Here is a 21,831-nt window from a genome sequence, read left to right as displayed (position 1 = left end):
CAGTCAAAAGTTTGCTATTAGATGTCAATGGTCCCAATTTGAACAGATGCCAGGTTCAAGTAAGGAAAGTCCATCTTTGTTTGGGAAGGAACATTTTACTATTTCAGTGTCACTGGAGGCCACAGAGCACAAGGACAGGTCTAAGACAGGCAGTTAATGTCTGCACATCATGGCTCTCTCACTCCAAAATCTAGGCAGTTTTTTACACTTGGTGGCAAACCTGTCCGATTGAACAGTTAAAGGGATAGTATAGTTTTGGTTGAGACTTAACTTCAGGTTTCTAACATATTTGAATGAGATAATGAGAAACCTGCCATGAAATATGAAGGAGTATGTAATTACAAATGGAATTCAACGTTTAGTTGATGAAAATTAATTTTGAAATTGCTGAGATATCCAAGACAGAGCGATCTAGGTAGGACTCACCTTTTATTATGATCGCTTTGTTTTACTTTGTTTTTTTGACGTCTTGGCCATTTCAAAACCGATTTTCATCAAATAAACTTTGAATTCCTCTTAGAATGGTATGCTCTGTTTTATTTCATAGGTGGTTTCTTGGTATCTCACAAAAAGTTAAGAGCCCAATCCTCATCTCCACCAGTACTATACCATCCCTTTAATAATACATGATAAATATCAGGAGTTCACACTGTTGTTAGGACCGGAAGAAAACTCAAGCAGGTAAAATTATAAAGTACCTCTAGAAATTACATTTGATGCCAAGAAGCCAGGACCGGCAGCTTAAAACATGAAGCCAGTCTGTTAAAAGAAAAAAAAGAAAAAAAAAAAGAAAAAGCCACAGTCTGCTGCAAACCAGGGGCTAGACCAAGGAGAAAACAGTAGTCAAGAGACCACTGTATAGTGCACAATACTTGAAGCAGTTAAGACAGCAGAAGAAAGAGATAGGAAGAGAACAAAGAACAAACATTCATGAAAGATTCGGGGTCTCCATGCTTGCTGGAATGGCAAATCAATGGAATATTTCAGAATCATAAATTTTCACACATGCAATATTGCCCACAGGTTCTGGTGCCATTGTTACAGGACAAACAAAAAATCTGCAAAAGAAACCTATGTCTTGAGGTGGCATCACCTAGGATTCCATCCACCAATGTACAGTCCATTTCATGGAATAGATTTGATCTAAACAAAATGCTGTTATTCAAGATCTTCATTGATTCCATGAATTCTGATTAAAAACAAATGACAGGAAAAGATGAAGGACATGACCTGGTATACGCAGACAATCTCCAGGAAAAGTATTTTCACATTGCAGGAATATGAAGACTGCTAGCAGGATAAAGCTATGCACACTGTATACGCCATGTATTTTGCACGTTTCCATTTTCAAGAATTTTGTGAGTTGGATGATACTCCTGAATTTAACATGCAAAAACATTAACTTTGATCCCGGCATGAAGATGATGTGCACACACATATTTCTCCTTTCATTACTGTACTCCAAAATGTGCAAATTTTCCCCGTTGCAAAACTGTCAGGAAGTTCTGATTCCCACCAAATCAGTCCCGCTAAATACATGGCGTATAAAGTACTCTTCATGAAAGTGTCCTTACAAGAGAAGAGTAGATTACTTCTCAGATGCACAGATTCCATCAGCAAATAGTGACACTGAAACAATTTTGTAAGCAGAATCTACTAATAGGACGTTGCATTGTTTTGGCATTGATTTTGGTCTCCCACTCTTAAGGTTTAAACTGATTCCTGTAGTATCATGGATGAATCATGTGTCGTAAACTCTGACCTTCTTCAATGTGAAGGGAAAGAGAAACAATCACGCTGAATTGTAATGATGACTAAAAATGTGACAAGGTATTTTCAAACTGCCAACACGATTTCTTTTCCTCCCTCAAGATTAGCTGACAGATGTTCTTTTGCCGACAGCTGGAGATTGACTTCCTAAAATAAGCTGGATGGCTCTCCTACCACATATGAGGAGAACCAATGACAGAGGGCGCTGCTGACAAACGATGAAGTGACAACTAGATGATGGTCTCCATATCATCAACTTCAGGACAGATCCACAAACAATGAACTCTTCCTCTCCTTTAATACTGGATCACAACACATACCACTACTGTAAAGCAAGAAATTTTTGCCGATCGATGGCTTTTTTGGCGGCATGAAATTTTCCCAAATTGCCACTGGCATTCAATGCATCTAGTGTAGACAAGCACTTTTGCATGCATTTTAACTTTGTGAATCTTGGCTCTCGCAAAATTCACAAAATTAAGGCGCACACAGAAATTTCAGGTTTTACAGCATTTGCCATTTCCCATCCCCCCCCCCCAATTCCTGTTCTTCCCAAGTATGAGCTCCCTCTCTTTATGATTTTCTCTTGGAGGGAATAACAATTCTGTCTCTATCAGTTCACAGTGAGTGCACAAGGGCATCAGACATCCAGCGAGACAATGCTATCTGACGTGGTTGGACCGGTTGACATGGTTCTTTTCATACTTGACAAGGGAGTTGCGGTATGTCTGCAGCATGTCTATGAGGGTCTTGCGGCGGAAGCGTTTTGCCTCGTGAATGATGCTCTCGATGAAGAGGTACTTTGTGTCCATGCTGCCTTGCACCCTGCTCAGCTCCTCAAACAGCCTCCTGAAATCTGTGGATGAGGAGGACGACAAGGACATAAGCCACTTGTGCAAACAGATAAAGTTCCATGTCTTACACACTAAGCACCTCTATCAAACACGCGAAACAAATCCACACTCTGTTAACAGGCATTTTGGTTTCCAGGGGAAACACAATACCTTGATGACGAATATTGGCTTAGGATAACATAGTAATGATGACCTTCAATCATGATGTGTCATTTCAAACAACCCGCGGCTTGAATATTTTGGAAATTTGCTTATCATCTACAGACCAATGAGTGGTCTTTGGCAAAGTTTGCTCCCTGAAAATTAAACTGAATATAAATGAGTTGAACCCCTGTTTGCTAAAAGTGAAATTATAGTGAAACACCGGGAACCCGGCTGCTGTCTCTTCTCGTGCTTAATTCATCTTCATTATCCTGATCATGTACACTTCTAAGATGCCAAAATGGATTACAACAAGAAGTATGTAGCAAGTGTTTGGTGTGTTTCGTTTTATTCTCACATATTGTGAAACCATCTTTTATATTTTCCTCATTTAGGGGCAAGAAAACAAATCAAGAAAAGAGACTACCTGTTCAAGTCAATTTACTCTATGATCGACTTAGCAGAAGTGTGAGTATATGACATGAAAATCTTGGCATCAGGAAAAAAAAATCAATATCAGAAATATATATTGAAGACCTCATGGACTGCCAAACAAAAATTCTTCAGAGCGTCTGCCTGTCGTAACTTGGAGACATTCAACTTCATTCAAAGGGTCACCTGGTATTTACCAGAGCACACACACCCCAACACTCCTAAAGCCTTCAGGATTGATTGGTTCCAGGATTGGTACCTGGATCCAGTGAGAAGGGACCCATACTCACTCTTGCCAGGTTTCCTGACTTCCTTTATCACGCTTGTCCGTATCTGTGCATTGTGTGCATTCACATCCAGGTCAGAGTTCACCGAGTCCATTCTCTCCAGCCCACCACTGTGGCCATGGTTCCTCCCCGCACCAGACTGCTCCCATGGAAGCACGCTATTGTTGTTCTTTGAAGTCACCATCTTTTTCTTTTTGCTCACATTATTTGATTGCTTGGAGTCCACATGGTTTGTTGACGGTGCTACAGGCGCATCCTCTTCAGAAGATGTGGGGCTACTGGTTTCCATAGCAACAACATCATCCATATTGTCCATAATGATGAGTTCATCTGAGGAGTCATCTGATGGCAGGGTGGGGTCTGGTGGTTTGCCATCAGGTGGAGGTAGTCTATCAGATGGTGATGGGGCTGCATGAAGACAAACAGGTAACAAAATCATTTTTCTTTGCAACTATGACTGAATGAAGCACACTGTACACAGCATAACATTCAATGTGAGCCTCAAATGCTGTGGTGTCATGGTGTATTTTTCCAAGCTATCGTAAGAATATTTTGTGAATTCCACTGAAAATCATCCAATCAACTCAAAGTGAGAGCAGAGCAATCTTCAATACTCTACTGATTGCATTTCAGTAAATTATCATAAATACCTGGACTGTTGGCATAGATATTTTGAACCTGAACCCATCAATTACTATGAATCACATCACTTGATTGAACTTTTATGTTCTGGTATGTCTGAAGATCTGTTAAATATTTCTTGATTTACTACACTTGCAGAGACTCCAACTCTCCCGTTTTCGACGGGAGATCTCCAGCCGAAAACCCATTTTTGCAAAATCTCCCGTTCTCCCGCTTCAGATTAAATTTCTCCCACCCTGGCTCTGTGTCTCCCGTTGGAAAGGATTTCTTACTTATTGCTATTGTATATTGAAAAAATAAGCCTTAGATAGCACCAGGGAGCATGTAGAACCCTAGGAACTTCGCACTTCGCACACATCAACTTGGAGTCTCCCGTTTGCTAGGGGTTTCAGGCGGGAGAATCTCCAGATCAGAAGGTGCTTTGGGTTGGAGTCTCTGTAATGTATGAACTGAAGTGTAAATATCAGTATGGACACAGCAGGCAATACCCTTGCTGCTGGTGTATTGTATCTCTTACTGGAATTTTTGTTTCCTTCTGTACTGTTTGTTGTGCTGGGGCTCTGTGCTCTCCTCTGAACCAGCTGGTGAAGAGGTTGTTTGAGGAGGGCTCCCTGGGCTGCGGGGGAGTTTGGCCGTCTGCTTGGTGGTGAGGCCCCCTTGAGTTTCTTCAGGGAAAGGTTGCTGTCTGAGGCACGCCGCTTCTGAGGCAGACCTGCCATGTGCTCATTGATATCTGCTTCATCCACCATCATTTTCTGATTAAAACAAGAGGAGATATAAGAAACATACACAAGTGAAATGGACCCTGATTCCCTTCAAGCTTTTACTTGGTGCCCATCTTAAAAAATTGAGATCCTAACTGCCTAGGGATGCTATCTGCCAAGTTTGGTGAAAATCTATAACGAGATGTTAAAGAAGAAGATGAAAATGTACAATTTAGGCCCCATTTGGACCCCGCCCCAAGGGGGGCATCCCTGGATCTGCCATGAACAAACTTGGAACTACAGTCATTACTGTACTAACTCATAGTATTAACTTAGCTCTATCACTTCTGGTTCTAGAGAAGAAGATTTTTAAAGATTCCTTAATTTTTTTTAATAATTTTTTTTAAATTTATTTATCTATTTATTTTTTTGGAGGGGGGAGGGGGTTTGGGCCCCCCTGGGTGGGGCATGGTGCCCATTTCAACAAATTGAGATCCTAACCCCCTAGGGATGCTACCTGCCAAGTTTGGTGAAAATCGGTCATGGGGTTTTCAAGAAGAAGATGAAAATGTAAAAAGTTTACGTACGACGCACAACGGACGAAGAACAATCGCAATACAATGTAGCTCACTTGAGCCTTTGGCTCAGGTGAGCTAAAAAGACCAGTTCAAGGAAATACCTTATCTTTCTCCGTTGCCAACTTGAAGGGGTTTCCAAACGTGTGTAGTCTGGCTGGGGCAGGATCAGCTTCTCGCAGTGGACTTGGCATTCTCTTCAGGTACTCCTGGTAGTTCCCCATCTCAGCAATGGGAATATTGTGGAATTTGTCTGTGACAGCAAAAAAGGAGGAAAATGTCACTTGTTGGGGTGAAACTATTTTCCCCCAATTCTTTTTCTTTGTCAAAGAAACAAGGAAAAGTAGAAATTACGCGGTGCGTAATATATGTCCCCGCCGGAAGTAGCATTTTGTAACAAAATGTACAATACAGGTCAAAAAATCAAGGTCAAAGGTCAAAGAAGTCAAAGGTCAAAATTCTGTGTAGAAGTGTTGAAGCCCTCACCTAGTGCCATCACATAAAGCAAACGGAATCGAAATCAGGTTAGAAATGGCGAAGGAGTAGCATTTTGTAGCAAAATGTACAATACAGGTCAAAAAATCAAGGTCAAAGGTCAAAGAAGTCAAAGGTCAAAATTCTGTGTAGAAGTGTTGAAGCCCTCGCCTAGTGCCATCACATAAAGCAAACGGAATCGAAATCGGGTTAGAAATGGCGAAGGAGTAGCATTTTGTAGCAAAATGTACAATATAGGTCAAAAAATCAAGGTCAAAGGTCAAAGAAGTCAAAGGTCAAAATTCTGTGTAGAAGTTTTGAAGCCCTCACCTAGTGCCATCACATAAAGCAAACGGAATCGAAATCGGGTTAGAAATGGCGAAGGAGTAGCATTTTGTAGCAAAATGTACAATATAGGTCAAAGGTCAAGGTCAAAGGTCACGACTGAAATTCTGTGTAGAAGTTTCAAAGCTCCCATGTAGTGCTATCATATAAAGCAAACAGAATCAAAACTGGCTCATAAATGACAGAGAAGTAGCAAATTGAAGATTTTGATCACACACGGACGCACACACGGACGGACACACGGATGGACGGACACACGGATGGACGGACACACGGACACACACACGTACGGAGCCCGTTTCATAGTCCCCTGCTCGAACTCGTTCGGCGGGGACAAAAAAACACACAAGAAAAGACAAACCATATTCAGCTACAAGCACACATGTCATATATTTGCTTAAGCATGGCTTTGATATTAGCTTTGACATTAGGAATACACTGATTATTACTTCTAATTGACAGAAAAGATGGTGTGGTATGAGGGTGAAAGAGTAAGTTACAATGTACTCTAGAACTCTCATTTCTTTTGACTTTCACATAAACAATAAGGTAAAACCAGCTGACCTTCATTCATGAAGCGGATAGTGCGGTTGGTGGTGATCTGGAGGAAGTTGGCTCTCATTCGAACCACTTGGTCCAGGACTTCCTTGCGAGGTATGTCGAAGGCATTGCGGTATGTCTGTGGACGTACATCTCGATCGCTGACCCGTAGCATGTATCCCGGGAACTCTGACACACTGTTGTCGGCTCTCACCGTGATGGTCTCCCCCGTGATGCTCTGTACAAGCTGCTGGAAGTCTCGGCGGGCTGCCAATGACCTCAACGGTGACCTTTAGAGAATGATTACGAACACATTGTCAACTATGCATTAGGTTTTAGGGTCCAAATCAGAATCTTTGGGGGGAAAAAAAGGTTCTATTATATGACATGTATGAGACTTTCATGAATTGTAATACATACGACAATTTAGCATTTTGCTGTCAGACTTGCCCAAAACAGTAACCATCAAACTTAGCTTAGTTCATTTTCTGGCAAAACATTCAAACCTTAACATAAATATGTACATGCATGTCAGACCAAAAATTGCTCAAAAACGTTAATTCGTGTACAATTTCAATGCAAACTGTGCTTACTGGCAAATTTCATAAAAGCATGATTATTTTGGTGTTTTATTGATTAAAATCAATGAATAACATATTTTCTTGTTTGGAGCGATGTCGCGGACAAATTTCATCGAAAAAACAATGAAAAACATAAAGTCGAAAAAACAAGGGAATACATAAGAAATTCAAAAAACAATAAAATACTTAAGAATTTTTTCTGATATCACAATTTTTTTTTATTACATTTGCTAAGGACACTAAAACAAATATTTACACACAAAATGTGCCTGTTTTGAGCTTTTTTTTTGTGATTTATACTAAATAGTCTGATTTTATGCATCATCATGCATAAATTAGCATAATCTAGCATAAATGATGATTTTTTTGAAAAATTAACTTCATGATATTTTAGATGACATCATAGGCAATGTGTGTGCCAATTTTCGTCAAGGACAAGTCCACCTTCATAATATACATGTGGATTGAGTGAATGCAGCAATATTAATAGAACACATTAGTGAAAGCTTGGGGAAAATCAGACAATCGGACTGAGCAGAAATGTCAAAAATTCATAACTTCCTCAAACTCTCCCTGATGTGTTCGACTAATATTGCTGCATTCTCTCAATCCACATGTCTATGATGGTGGACTTGTTTGATGGTTACTGGTTTGGTGGTCTGCCTAGAAAACGCATTTGTTTACAGTGTAAGCAAACATGAAGCTAGGTACCATCACTGTAATTGGAATTGTATGTTTTTGTGTACTCTTTTCGTTTTTTGAGCGCATAGGGACATTATCACTTGTGTTATGCGCTATATAAGCACTGTAAATTATTATCATTATTATTATTATTGTTATTACCTCTCTCTCTCGCATCATTTGCCCGTATATCTGAGAGCAGTAGGAAGGATACCTACCTGGGCTGTACCTTGATACCAAGCTCCTGGATGCGGGGCCGGCTGGCAATGAGACTGGCCAGTTTCTCTGCCTCCATCTTACTCTGCTGCTTCAGCTTCTTGAGGTAAGTCACCACGCTGTAGCTGAGGCAGTTCTCTAGGCCGTCTTGGATCAGGTTGGGGGCACCCATGCGCCTCAGTGCAACCTTCAAGGGCTGTGGAAGAAACAAACATACCAGTACATTAATTAAGAAACACATGGTAATAATCTCTTTTATTAGCTTTGCTGTCTCAAGAGCATAAAAGAACTTGGGAGTCTTGTGCAAATGTAAATATTTTATAATGTACTGTTATAGCCATTGTTGGCAGCCCGGCTTTGTTCAACTGTGCTGTGATGGTATCTTACGTCAATTGATCGCAAAACTGGGTCACCATTTTAAATTTTAATGAAAATGTCTGGGTTTTTCTTTTCTGTAATTAGACTTGTCTGATTCAGTTCAGATTGAGTAATGAAATAAATTTGTTTCACATCTTTGTATCATTTGCTGCTGATTTGTTATATCTAATGTAAAGCTGTATTCTCCTTTGAGGTCTAACATGACACCTACCCCAGCGTAGTATCTTGGAACATCCTCCAGGTAGTTGTCAAAGGCTTGCTTCCACTTGGGGGAGGGCTTCAGCTTGTGAACTTTGCAGAGGTCATCCAGCAGTGGAATGAGGGTGGGGTAGTTGTAGGGCATGACGATCAGATTGACACAGGACAGGTTAGAGCTGGCCTTGAGGAAGCCAAAAGGGTATCCAAGGTCCCCCTTCTTGCTGCTGTTTGGCACAAACACCTGACAAAAGGGAAGGATGAGCAGTTGTCAAGACCAAAAGTGGAGCCATTGAGCACATAAGTTTTACCATTGTAGTACTGTCTCAAACAGTTAACAAATCAGAACACTTTTGTGAAGACTAGTTTCATCAGGCCATAAAAGGAGACATGCATTTACAGAGACATTGTGAAATTCTCTACTGCCCCCTTAAAAGTTCACCTTTAGCACGATTTAAACAACAAATTTGGTGCTATCATATCTGGTCTACACACATAAAAGGGAAAATGACTATTTGGTAATTTCTTGTCTCTAGTGTCCTGCTCTACACCCCATATACACACTAAAATTACAGTGAACTATTCAAGCTCATGCTGCTCAATGTGATCCAATTAAAGAGTCAGGCAAAAAGCTTGATCAACAAATGATTCATTGCTCATTAACACAAATGAATGTTAACCACTATAAATAAAATTGTCTACACAAATTTGTTGCATTAACCATTTGATTTACATACAAGTCCCACACATAGAGATTCATATTGGTGAAAGAAACGTCCTACATTGATCTCACCTGCCAACATGAGTTTGGGTTCCGTCTCTCAAGGATGTACTGGGTTAGGGGCGAGGGTTCCAGCTCGTACTTATCAAAGGGAAGCTGGTCGAGAATCATTGGCTCACAGTTTTGGCATGTGAATTTGACTACTGGATGGGAGTTGCGCTGGGGCTGTATTCAGAGATTGAAGAAAAGGATGTCATTGTCATATTAGCTTTAAAAGTGTAGATGAATGTACAGGCATTTACATCAGGGAAGGCTAAAAATTCACAAGTAAATATTCTTGTCTTGAAAGTGAGCATCCAACACACGTGTACCAATAAATCAGTACAATCTAAAACATGCATAGCTTTATGGTTTATGTAAGCAAGACATATTACAAGTCGCACAAAAATTTTAGTAAGACCACATGTAGGTGTACATGATCCAGGACCATGATGTAGGACCTACCAGAGCAGGGGCCTGAGGGTCTGGCCAGAAGGTTTCTGGGATGGGCCAGTGGCCCATTGGCACACCACTCTTGGGGTTGGGTCGTACATGGATCAAGCGGCGGCAGCTGTGCCACGATGTGTCCTGAGGGATTGGTGAAGAAGTGTTCTGTCTGCTAGTCGGGGGCACACTGAGATTAGATGAAGCATCTGTGAGGGAGCAGAGTGAAGCACAGAACACAAAGGGAGAGAGGGAAGGACAGGTAGAAATATGCAATTAGATTCATTTACATAGAACAGATGTGGACCACCAACAAAAATCTGATGATGATAAATAGTCTATTCATCAACAGAAACTCCGTGTGCAGAATTTGTCTTGAAATAGACACACACTTACATGCCTCCTCCTGGCTCATCATAGTTATCATTCAGGAAAAAAAAAATACAATGACAAAGTATGAAAATACTTTATAGGTCAGGACATCATTTCATATCCCACAAAATACTTTACTTGATAATTCAAACACCACAACAGAGCAAAATACCCCATTTCTATCGGTTGCAGTTTGTGTGGAGTAGAGGACTTTTGTTTTTGACATTCGAGCTCCCCTAACTCAGAGATAAATGACTTGTGGTGACTTCTTAAAATGTTTTATTTTGTTGTGATGAGTCTGAAAGACTCCTTTCACACTGAAAAGACAGCCTCAGCATGTTCCTATATCTCAGTAATCTCTACAACCCATGAAGTGGCCACTCAGTGTATACAGCAATATGAGGAGGGGTAACCCTTGTAACACTGCTCACAATGTCTTTCATTCCTTTGCACAGCAGCTTTCACTTGAACATCTCCCGCAAACCAGATGAATATGAATATTGCCCTGGTGTAATATTGCTCCAATTGCTAACAGATTTGAACGCCCGGGATACTACAGCATTTTATTTCACTCAAATCTGGTCACTCGAAGAAAACAAAAGAAATTCAAAAAGAACATTTCAAATCCCCTGCACTTATAAAGACAACAATCAAAGATGGATTTCTGCAAATGGTCATTCTAAACAGATCCTCAGGCACTGATAATACAGCATACCTAAGAAATGTTTCTCCACTCAAGTTACATGTACATTTTGTCTTATCTTACAGGAATTAGAAGAAATAATATTTGACAGACTTTTCACTGAGAAACTAATACAGCAGCCAACTTGCAATGTTATACACGCATGCTGAAAATCACCCAATTTCCCAATATAAAAGCCTTTTGTTTACATCATCAGCTTCCAGCTACGCGGCGCCTTGCCCAAGCAGAGCACGCGCTTTCAAACCTCAAATACTGTAAAACATGATATATTCGCGGCACGAAATTTTCGCGAATTGGAGCCGACGGCCTTTATCGTGGCAAGAAATTTTCGCGAATTGCCTCTTGCGTTCAACGCATATAGTGTAGATAAGAAATTTCGCGCGCATTTTAATTTCGCGAATCTTGGCACTCGCGAAATTCGCGAAATTAAAATGCACACGAACATTTCTCGTTTTACAGTATGCCAACCTTGAACTCCTTAGTTCATTGACCCTATCTGCAAAAAGATAAATCTTTAAAAAATCCATACAAAGTCCCAAATAACTACAAAAATAAAATCATCTCTTCCTTGTGTCAATATCAAGTTTTCCTGCAGGTTTCGTTCAAATCCTTTCACAACTTTTTGGGTTATTTTGCAAACAGACAAACCAACGCTGATGATCACTTAACCTCCTCCTTTCTTGGCAGAGGTAATAAAGCACTAAACCACACAAACATGTTTCAAGGACTTGATAAGTTGATGAATCTCATATTTACATTGGTGACAATGAAACAGATCACCATTTAGGTGTTTTACATTAATTAGAGTTCCACATTTCACTGAGAAAAACATCAAATTTTTCACTCTGTCTATCAAATCAAAATCTACTATTGCCTTTCAAGGCTTACTATGACAATGCAAAAACCCATTTCTACTTACACTGTACATGTGTACATACAGTGTATATGTGGTACTATATGGCGACCATGCCATCACTTCTTTGTAATTTTGTTTTGGTTGTTTTCTTCAGCAACATAATGTTGCTGCTCTTTGCAAGTTGCTTTGAAAGAAAAGAGGAACATGAAATAAAAAGAATGGTAAAGGTTTCACTGAAATCAAACCTCAACCAAGACATTTAGGGAACTCAACAGTTTCACATGTTTGCATGTAATACTATCATTAGTAGTAACTGCACATATGAATATTACACGAGGTGATGAAATCACCTCACAAGTCTTTTACCTGTTCACACATATTAACTCAATTTCCATTTTTGATATGCAACATTGTTCTTTTTTTTTTTTCCTTATCAAAGTATCATTAACCTGGTGACACTGATTTTTTAGTTGGGAAGGGCTGTAGTTGCTATATTATCAATAAGTTTATTTTGGAAATTTACACAAATGGTTTCATTTATTGTAACATGTTTAAACAGTCAAAAGGGCATATCTCCATAGAATAATGGATGATACATGTACAATATGAGTGACATACAGTATATTCTCCATACATTGAAAATTACATTTTCAACTTGTGGAAAAGTAATGTTGTCTGACCACCATATACAAACAAAAATTGTTTCAAAGTCCAAGTCAATCAGATGCAGAGAGAGATTATTCCACTGCATTGTCTTATGTAAACACACAGCCACACACTTTCCCAGACACATGCACATCAAACCCATCTTCTGACAAAAATGACAGACTGCCAAGTATAGTCTGAAATCTCACAGTTAGATGTAATTTCGGTTTCTCTTCAAAGAGTCATGAACTATGGAGGCAAGTGATTATGATTCATTCAGATGGAACAAGAGGTGGAGTAGATTTACACAGCAATGTTACATTCTACCAACATACCAACATCTCATGAAATCAGCAGCACTAGATTTACATATTTCTTTGGTTTCCTATTTTTTTCTCTCTAACTCTAGATCTCCTGAAACACCGCACTCAGCAGACGTCACGATGTCTGTCTTCTTCAAAGACTGAATACTGTTCAGAGGATGGGTGACATGTATGTGTGTGAGTGTGTAATGGTGCCCACATACTGATTGTGTGGTTATACACACATACACACAAACAACAACCCCCAAACCAGGTGAGAATACACACAAACCATTAACACTGAATGATAAATTACCTTTCATCGACGTACATGTAAATACGCAGTGATTATTCAGTGTATTTTAATTACATCTATGAAGGGCAATTTGTCAATCACTTGCACTAAAAACAAGTAGATGCAGCAATTCATTAATTTGAACAGACAAGCCATTGTTGACATCCATCATAGAGCATATATAACATCAAATGGATCTAATAGACCACTTCATATCTCATAAAGATTGAAGTACAAGATAAATCATGCCCACATGAGTGGTGGAAATAAGTGTGATGAACAGCACACAAAGTTAAATCTATTTTATTTCATTGGTTTTGTTTCAGTAGGGTAGCTTTGTCAGTGGCCAAAAGCACTGTTTTTCTCAGAGGCTCTACACAAATATAGGATTACAAGATTACAAACATATGAAGAGTTTGACCGCAAAATGAGCTTAGGTACTCCATTCTTGTGAACTTGAGATATTTGCAATTAAAGCTGATAAAAAACAAAGACGACTACATGAAAAAACGGGATATTCATAATCATAATTTAAATTCCTTGTAATGTTGCAAGTAAGGCATCCCAGGAAAGGTTTTATTTTGCTCTATCTGATAATGGAAGTACTTTAAAATGTTTAAAAATGGCACTTAGCCCATTTTGCGATGAAATGCTTCATATACACATGAAAAAAAAAACAAGTTTAAAATAACTTTAATAAAGTTCATGGTGTTTAGGCAAACATATGTGTCTGTGTCAAACATATATGTCCATGGATGGATACACATTTGAAGGCCCTTATATTGATATGTTTGTGTAAATGTGTATGTGTGCATGAAAGCAAACATACTGTGAGTTGGGTAGACTAATGGGGGGACTGAAATCCTAAAAAACAGTTAAACACCTTACTTTAGACAGCCCTAAGCAGGCTGTATCAGGCACTTTGTGGCTTTACACACACAGATGTTACACATTGGCCACTCTCATGGTCAACCTTGCATGAGTCTGTGAACCTCCAATATTGCACACAAAGGAGACTGTATTATTCATCTTTATAATCGGCAAGGTCTCGGAAGATTTGCTTCCTAAATAACCTGTACAGACCAGAAGTTATCAATTCCTGTCTTGTAATATGAATCTCACACAGTCAAAGAGAGGATTTCTGGTGGGAGGGGACATAGGTCACAGCATTCGTAAGTCTTGACCTAGTTGCCTAGGCTAGATCTTACCCAGCGGTGGCGTGTTCCCGTCCACCCGGTCCACCTCTGGTGGCAGCGGGGACTGGTGTCCAACTGACCTCACTGAAAGACAGAAAACCAGGGAGGTTTAGACTGCAGTGTCCAAGCTCTGGCTTGGCAAACCTTGGTCCCACACCTCCACAGGCTTGAAGTAGCAGAGGAACACTACATCATTGTGCCATGTATCATTACAGGGAGAACACAACATACAAACAACCTCATACCAAGCTTGCCTAAACTGTGCATTTATCCTTGATTTGTTTCAATGGTTAACAGTGAGAGTCCATAGTTACCAAACTTTGGTTTCTCGTTCCTACTTGCTTACTTAACTGCACACGATTGATCACCTTGGATTGTTAACACAGTGGACTGCTAAATTACCTAATCTGAAAAAAATTCATGTTTGTTTTGTCTAAACAATTATCATCTTAACCCGTTGAGGACGAGTCCCGAGTATACTCGGGCAGGTGTCTATGGGAAATGCGTATTGTAGCAAAATCAAACCGTCCTCAACGGGTTAACATTCACTCAGCTCATAAACTTCAATGAATAGACTCATTTCCAAGAGTATCCCACCTTGATTAACATGACCATTTAAAGTAGCCTGATGCAATTCCATTTATTCAATCAAAAATAATAATAATAATAATAATAAATCCTTTCTATTTTGGATTTTTGTACTGACAAAATGTTGATATGATCTTTCATTTTGTTCTCCATGACGTAATCTCTTCCTTTAAATTTCTCATCTCATCAGAATTTAAATTAAACTATTACAATTTCCTCTGTCTTACTACTTTTGTTTATACATTTCTGAGAAATCAGGAATTACAGGCTGGTTCTTGCCTCTACACATTGGCTAAATCAAGGAGGATGCATAAATCTGATTTTGCTGCTCTTTCCTTTTCAATACCTTGTTTAAAGAGAAATCTGCTTGTCCCATAGAGTAGGTAATTACATTTCATACACATCCCTGCTGCAAGCCTTGTAGAGGTCATTTGTATGCTGTGTTGAGATCACTCAGATTTGTTGCACAATGTCACATGGAAGATGATGTTATCAGGTCTACCGTCCCTTACCATTCCCTTCAATGTTTCTCTGTGTCCAGTATCTACAGTGTGGATTTAATCCTCCAAAGACAGTTACTTCTTTGGCACAAATGTTAATAGGTGACTGAAGTTAGGGGAACAAATGCAAACCATTATCATACTATAGGGGACTACTGACTACTTTGAGTAATTTAGTGGATTCTTTGACAATAGTGTTGAATCATTGAGCAACTGTCCCCCATAGGATGAACACGAGTATTTAGCGAAAATGGTCAGATCACCCTTAAAGGCATTTCAGAACTGAGATTTACCTAAAACTGTATTAAACATTTACCTGGTATACTATACACTCAATATTTTTCTTAAACGAGTCTACTATGTGGGTTAGTGTAGACACAGAGGACAGAAGAACAGAATGAGGTGCTACTTACGCTCTCCATTAGGAAGGACTGGGTCTGGACCAAATTTTTCGAAATGGACGACAACTCCGCTCTGGACTTTCTGGACCAGAGACTCAAGGCACTGATTGAGTGTCTTCATTGATGTGACTGTGTATGACCGACCTACAACCAAACAGACAGAATAGAAAAGCAGAGAAGTAAGAGTCTGAAATTGGTGCATTCTATTTCTGTAAACTACAAGAAGGCAGCAAATTTACTGCTACAGGTAGGCCTATATAAAACATGCATAATCTATCATTATGACTATTAGCTAGTGACTCTTGCATGGGGTGGTTGGAGTCTATCATATCAAAAATGTCAAGTACAAATGCAGAAAAAAGACATAGAACTGTATACAGCTTCTAACATATCGTGGAATTACGAAAACATAAAAAATGCTATCTGTGATTTGCCTTAGTAGGTTCCAAAAGGGGAACCTATGCTTTAAATGCTATGAACATATCACAATGTTTTATTCCAACTGTAAGCATTTCCAACTTTAATTTGATCCTGGTGATACAAGGATGCTCAAAGTGCTTTATGGTTTCTAAAGCCCTGTGTAAACAGGGCTTCAAACTGCAACGTTGGGACAATGCCCACAGAACAAACTTCCTTGCCTCAGTCAATAAAACCGCAGGAGAGAGCAAGGGGTACCATTCTAACAGACACACACCAAAAGCCTCCTCTGGGTAGGTTTCTATGAAGGGGGCGTGTCCACTGATGCGACTGCCCTTCCCACCAGCCAGCGCCGCCTATTGATCTAGATTGTGCACATCTAGGTAGGCAATCGTGCTAGTTAACAAAACATGGCTAGAATCTCTGATACTGAACTCAACTACCAATAGAGATCAATGGTTACAATCCATGCACATGATCAGCGCTCAGCTTGTCAATCATTCTCTGTCTGCAATGTTGTGCATGTGTGTTGAGTGTATCAAAGGAATGTTACTGCCATTGCATTCTAATAGAGGGGTTGACGGGGTAATGTTGCGGTAATGTCAGGGTAATGTCGAGGCAATCATCCGAGCGGACAAGGGTAGATTTTGGCAGAAGTTACAGCGACAACGTCCGAGCAACATTTTGCAGGGACTGTTTTAACAGGTAGGGTAAATAATATTACCTGGACACTACCAAGACGTTGTCACGGTAACTAGTTTGAAAGGCTCTGTTAAAACAGGGCTAAGAGTGGGAAGGACATCCAAGCACTAGCATATTTTTTACTCACTGCCATACCCACTTGTACTGTAGCTCAAGAAAAAGAAATGTAAAGAGTTGATGGGAAAAAAGGGGAATACAAACCTCCTGTGACATCACACATACTGCTGATGGGAGAATCGTCCACATTCACCAGGCTGCTTGTTGGCCCCATACGCTCCTTCTCCCCGGCCACGCCCGGCAACCGTAGGACCAGAGCAAAGAGACGCTGATCCCACCTGAAGGGCTCTCTTGTCAGTTCACTGCCCGGCAGTGGCAGACTCATTGGTAGTGACAGCTGGGCGGAGAGACATAAAATACTAAATGGTCATGGGGAAAATTCAGACACAAACACTCTCACACCACTATTCATGGCATTGCTCTTTACTATGGCATTCACCTAAACTTGCCTTGACGAAAAATGGTTGTCTTCATTCGTGAGTACAATTTCAAAGTTTTCTACCTCACACAAGTTCTCATTTTCTTCCTATAGAAAGTAGAAAGTAAATATGCAAAAGATACCCAATGGCCCAATAATGCTGACAGGCTCTAACAACTGGAAGAAAAATTCCAAGATTTGGAATCAGCAGCAATTACAACTGTATGTCTTTCAAAATCTTAATACATTGTACAGTAAAGTCTCTCTGCAAATAAAAAGAGAAGTTCCTTTCCTTATCTCACCGCATAGTATTTTGTTTCATGTGACTGTACTGACATCAGATGGGCTCTCTAGCCAACAATCACTTTTAATCAATTGAGTACCAACATTCACACACACACATGCCTATAGATGTATTATCAATTCTGGTGCAATGATCTGATAGATTTGTGCAAATTTACCTCAACATTTCTTTAAAAAAAAAAGGTCCCCAACTATGGCAAAACACATCTGCCTATAATGCTTTACTTTGTAACAAAAACTAGTTTTAGCTCAAGCATTATAACCTTCATTTTAAAGGGATTGTACAGTTTTGGTTGAGACCTAATTTCAGGTTTCTAACATTTTTTGGTAAAATAATGAGACACCTCTTATGAAATATGAAAGAGCATGTAATTCATAATTTTTTGATGAAAATTGGTTTTGAAATGGTTGAAATATCCAAAACAGAGCGATTCTAATAAGTGTGGGACCTCCACTTTATTACGATCGCTTTGTTTTACTTTGTTTTTGGATGTTTCAGTCTTCCCAAACCTGATTTTCATCAAATAAACTTTGAATTCCTCTTAAAATGGTATGCTCTGTACTATTTCATAAGTGTTTTCTTGGTATCTCGCAAAAAGTTAAAAGCCCAAGTCTCATCTCCACAAATACTGTACCATCCCTTTAAAGGTAATGAGGATTCTTTATTGAGGAATGTTAATGACAGGAAAATATTAGTAGTAAACATAAGAAAGGATAGACTCACCTCATTTTGAACTCCTCCATTACTTGTCAACTTATGTCCATCAGTGATAGTAATGATGATTGCAGGCTCCAGATAGAACGGATTCCGACCCTAGACAAGTATGATAATGATATAGTGATAATACTGGGATGAAAGCAGATTCAATACTGAGTCCTCCACAAATAAGCAGAATATATTTCTTATGTACAAACCATACAATTTTATCATAATTACCAAGAAATAGGCATCATGTTTACCGGTCCTAGGAATTTAACTGACAGACTTTAAATCTGCAAAAGCTCTGGGTCTGTGTAGAAATATGTATGATCACCAAATCTGTGTCTCATTGCCTTGAAAAAAAATATGAAGTCTCAACCAATGGATGTTGACAGGAAGACAGACAACACTGGAATGATAGTCTCCTGTGCCCTTAGTCCAACCTGTCATGTTTGGATGCTTGAATTGTCTGTATTCTATCTCCCACTCACAACATGTCAGTGTAGAAACACAGGGGAGATTAACGGACAATCACTCTGCTGCTGCTAACATACCTGTCCATAATTGTCTATGCCTGAATAGAGTCTGTTGACATTGAGGAGGTCAAAGGTCTGTTTGAGGGCGTGACCCATCGTTGTCAGTCCAGTTGCCTGGAGATTCTTCAGCTCACTCATGAACACTGCCAGGTTTTCTTTCCAGCCAACCTGCATAGGATACAAACAAACCAGTGCATAATACTTTGGATTATGAAACACAGCCTCAGCCCTCAGCTAACAGGCAGAAAGGTACTTTATCACAATATCGACTTCGCAGAGCCATATGCTCTTCTGTTCCTAGTCACAACTGCCTCTGCAAACCTCCTCCAAGCAGGAGGGCATCCCACTTCATTCAACAGGGAGCATTTGTTTTCAGCTGCACACGGTACGATCAGAGCTACAAGTCTCACGCATTCTGCGGGAGACTCAAGCATTTAGGGGCCATATCACGATCTCACGCACGACACCCATTTTTCTCACGCATCGGGCGAAGTCTGCAACTTTGGCCTATAATAATGAACATAGCTCAAAAGATTAAAGTGATAGTTGCAATTGAAGGTATATTTCCCTTTTGTCTTTCAAAATAAGTAAAAAATAGTCACTTAAGCATGCACCTGATCGCACCGTTAAAGAGCTAAAAATTGAAAAAGCTCCCTACCGTGGGAGGCTACAGGGGGGAAAAACCCCTCCCACACCCTCGCTCGCGCCCACATTCGCATGCCGAGATGCCGAGTCATGAAAATCTCACTCATAAAATTTTTTTGAACTTGGCATCCCTGCACAATGTAGAAATATTTTTTAAAGTTACTGTACACACACCACACCAGACCTGCCAAATAGTACCCAGTGGTGGACTGTATTTTCCAAGGAAAAGAAGAAGAAGACAGAGAAAATTCATTCCGGGCATAATTGCTCGCCGTAGGTCATGAAATATCTCAATTATTTTAGACCATGGTCTAATGTTGTATCAGGGTACAAAAATAAGGTTTAAACCAGGTTTAGACCACCTTTGTAATTTCTGACCATTGTGTCTGACCATTTAGGCCCTACTATTTTTCTTATGATCGACAATTTCCCAAATATTCTACCAAAAGTCTGTGCCCCCGCATCATAGAATTTCAAAAGAAGTTCCCTTGTGTGGGAGAGGGATGCCCGCCCCCCCACCCCCCCCCCCCCCCACCCTCGGCTCTGCTCTATTCCCTCCCTGGCCTTGACCTTCTCTGTTCCAACCCTACCCCCTTTGGAAATACCCCCCCCCCCCCCCCCCCACACACACACACACACACACACACAAAGAAAAAAATCTGCAAAATAGCAATGTTTGTGAATTTTGTTTCTTGACAGTTTGAAAAAGAAAATACACACAATACACACATAAAGAACGACAAGCGGCCGAAAAACAAGAAAAATCACGATATCAAAATTTTCAAATTAATCCACAAGTGTCAGGCTTGGCAAGTGCGCCACACACAACACAAAGTTGTGAATATTCATACGTATCGCGCAGATCCGCTGCGTATCGATTGTCGTAGTGTCGCGCGCGCTACTGCTGACGACTCGACTGGCGATCGACCCTGCAGCACGCACTACGTGCATCATGTTGGCGCGACGGCAGCGCACACACACACGTCCACACACTACACGACCACGTACGTACACACCCGGTACACACACACAAATCAAACTAAACAGCATAGAAAAATAAAGGTTTGTGGTGGCACAAGATGGTCGACTGCGAGGATAAGACGGAGTCTCCTCCTTGTTTTATTAAAAATGGTGCGGTAAGGGCCGCGAGAACAGAAGAATGACTGCATAATTAGCGTAGAATACGACTTCAGCAATAAGAAATTTGACTTCCTGAGGATTGATAATCGTGTAGTGTGAAATAAAGAGCGAAGTTTAGCCTACCTTTATTGTTGCTGGCGTCTCGTCGCAAGTGACCAACATGTATCGATCTGTCCGACTTGCCTGATCTCGGAGTCGGAACTAAAAATACAAAGACAAGGATTTATTTCTAAAGTTAGTGCCCTATAATCAAACCACAAGATATTATGAAATTGCATTATCGGCGACAAAATAGGTGACAAATTTCAAAATGCACGTAATTCCACATGGTATTGAGGTAACCGGAATAGCCAAATAAATTTTGTTAGGCTCTATAGCCTCCCATGATGCATTGCTTTTTATCCGTACCTTCATGAACGTCTCCACGGCTCCCTTCGCAATGTCGAGTAATGAAGTGCCCAAATGTGTGCGCTGATTCATCGAAGCACTGGTATCAATCAGAAAAACTAGCACCGGCATCTTGATCCTTGTTGGTATATTTACACACAAACGAAAAATCACGTCCAAATATGGCCTATAAGGCCCAAAACTGCTCTTTGTATCCTCTCTCCTCTTTTCCGGCAGCCTCGCACGAGCTGCCCGAATTCAGCAGCGCCGATCTTCGTCGCGCAAAAATAATGGAACAACCAGGCAGCCGTATTTTACTGCCTTGCCTGCGCTCTCTCGCAGCAGCCACATATCTAAGTCACGTGACACCTTCGCCATTATTTGCTGATTGGCCAACACCGGGCAGTTAGTTTGCATCTCATTACCATAACAGAATACGCTAAAAATAACACTCGCTGGCTGACCGAGTGTGTACCATGCACTCGTACTGCAGCAAGATAGGATTTTGCGTGAAGACAGTCGAGTCGTACATGAACTGATGAAATACATAAATACAAGTACTAGTCTTGCGTTTAGAGTACATTATGGTATTGAGTATTATGTTTCCAACAGATTAGTGACGAACGCGGGCGTAAAAGTAATAAATTAG

The 21,831-nt window shown here is 40.2% G+C and overlaps 1 protein-coding gene across 1 annotated transcript; it reads right to left on the bottom strand.

Annotated features, from left to right (window-relative positions):
• Positions 1 to 1,217: 1,217 nt before the first annotated feature.
• On the bottom strand, positions 1,218 to 21,453 carry LOC139726853 (integrator complex subunit 6-like). Its single transcript, XM_071637846.1, has 16 exons — positions 21,204 to 21,453; positions 20,919 to 20,996; positions 19,029 to 19,178; positions 18,499 to 18,588; positions 17,198 to 17,390; positions 15,890 to 16,021; positions 14,401 to 14,472; positions 10,041 to 10,228; positions 9,609 to 9,761; positions 8,832 to 9,059; positions 8,245 to 8,438; positions 6,789 to 7,054; positions 5,510 to 5,658; positions 4,644 to 4,881; positions 3,488 to 3,892; positions 1,218 to 2,626 (listed from the first exon to the last, which is right to left on the bottom strand). Exons 1-16 carry the CDS (start codon positions 21,312 to 21,314, stop codon positions 2,433 to 2,435), a joined length of 2,841 nt encoding a protein of 946 aa, XP_071493947.1. The 5' UTR covers positions 21,315 to 21,453; the 3' UTR covers positions 1,218 to 2,432.
• Between the last annotated feature and the right edge of the window lie 378 nt (positions 21,454 to 21,831).

The sequence above is a fragment of the Diadema antillarum genome, unplaced genomic scaffold (genome assembly GCF_040938485.1).
Source record: "Diadema antillarum isolate AM-2024a unplaced genomic scaffold, OU_Dant_1.0 seq00000102_RagTag, whole genome shotgun sequence".
Taxonomy (NCBI): domain Eukaryota; kingdom Metazoa; phylum Echinodermata; class Echinoidea; order Diadematoida; family Diadematidae; genus Diadema; species Diadema antillarum.
The sequence above is the reverse complement of the archived record's forward strand: the minus strand, read 5'-3'. Positions and strand labels throughout refer to the sequence as shown.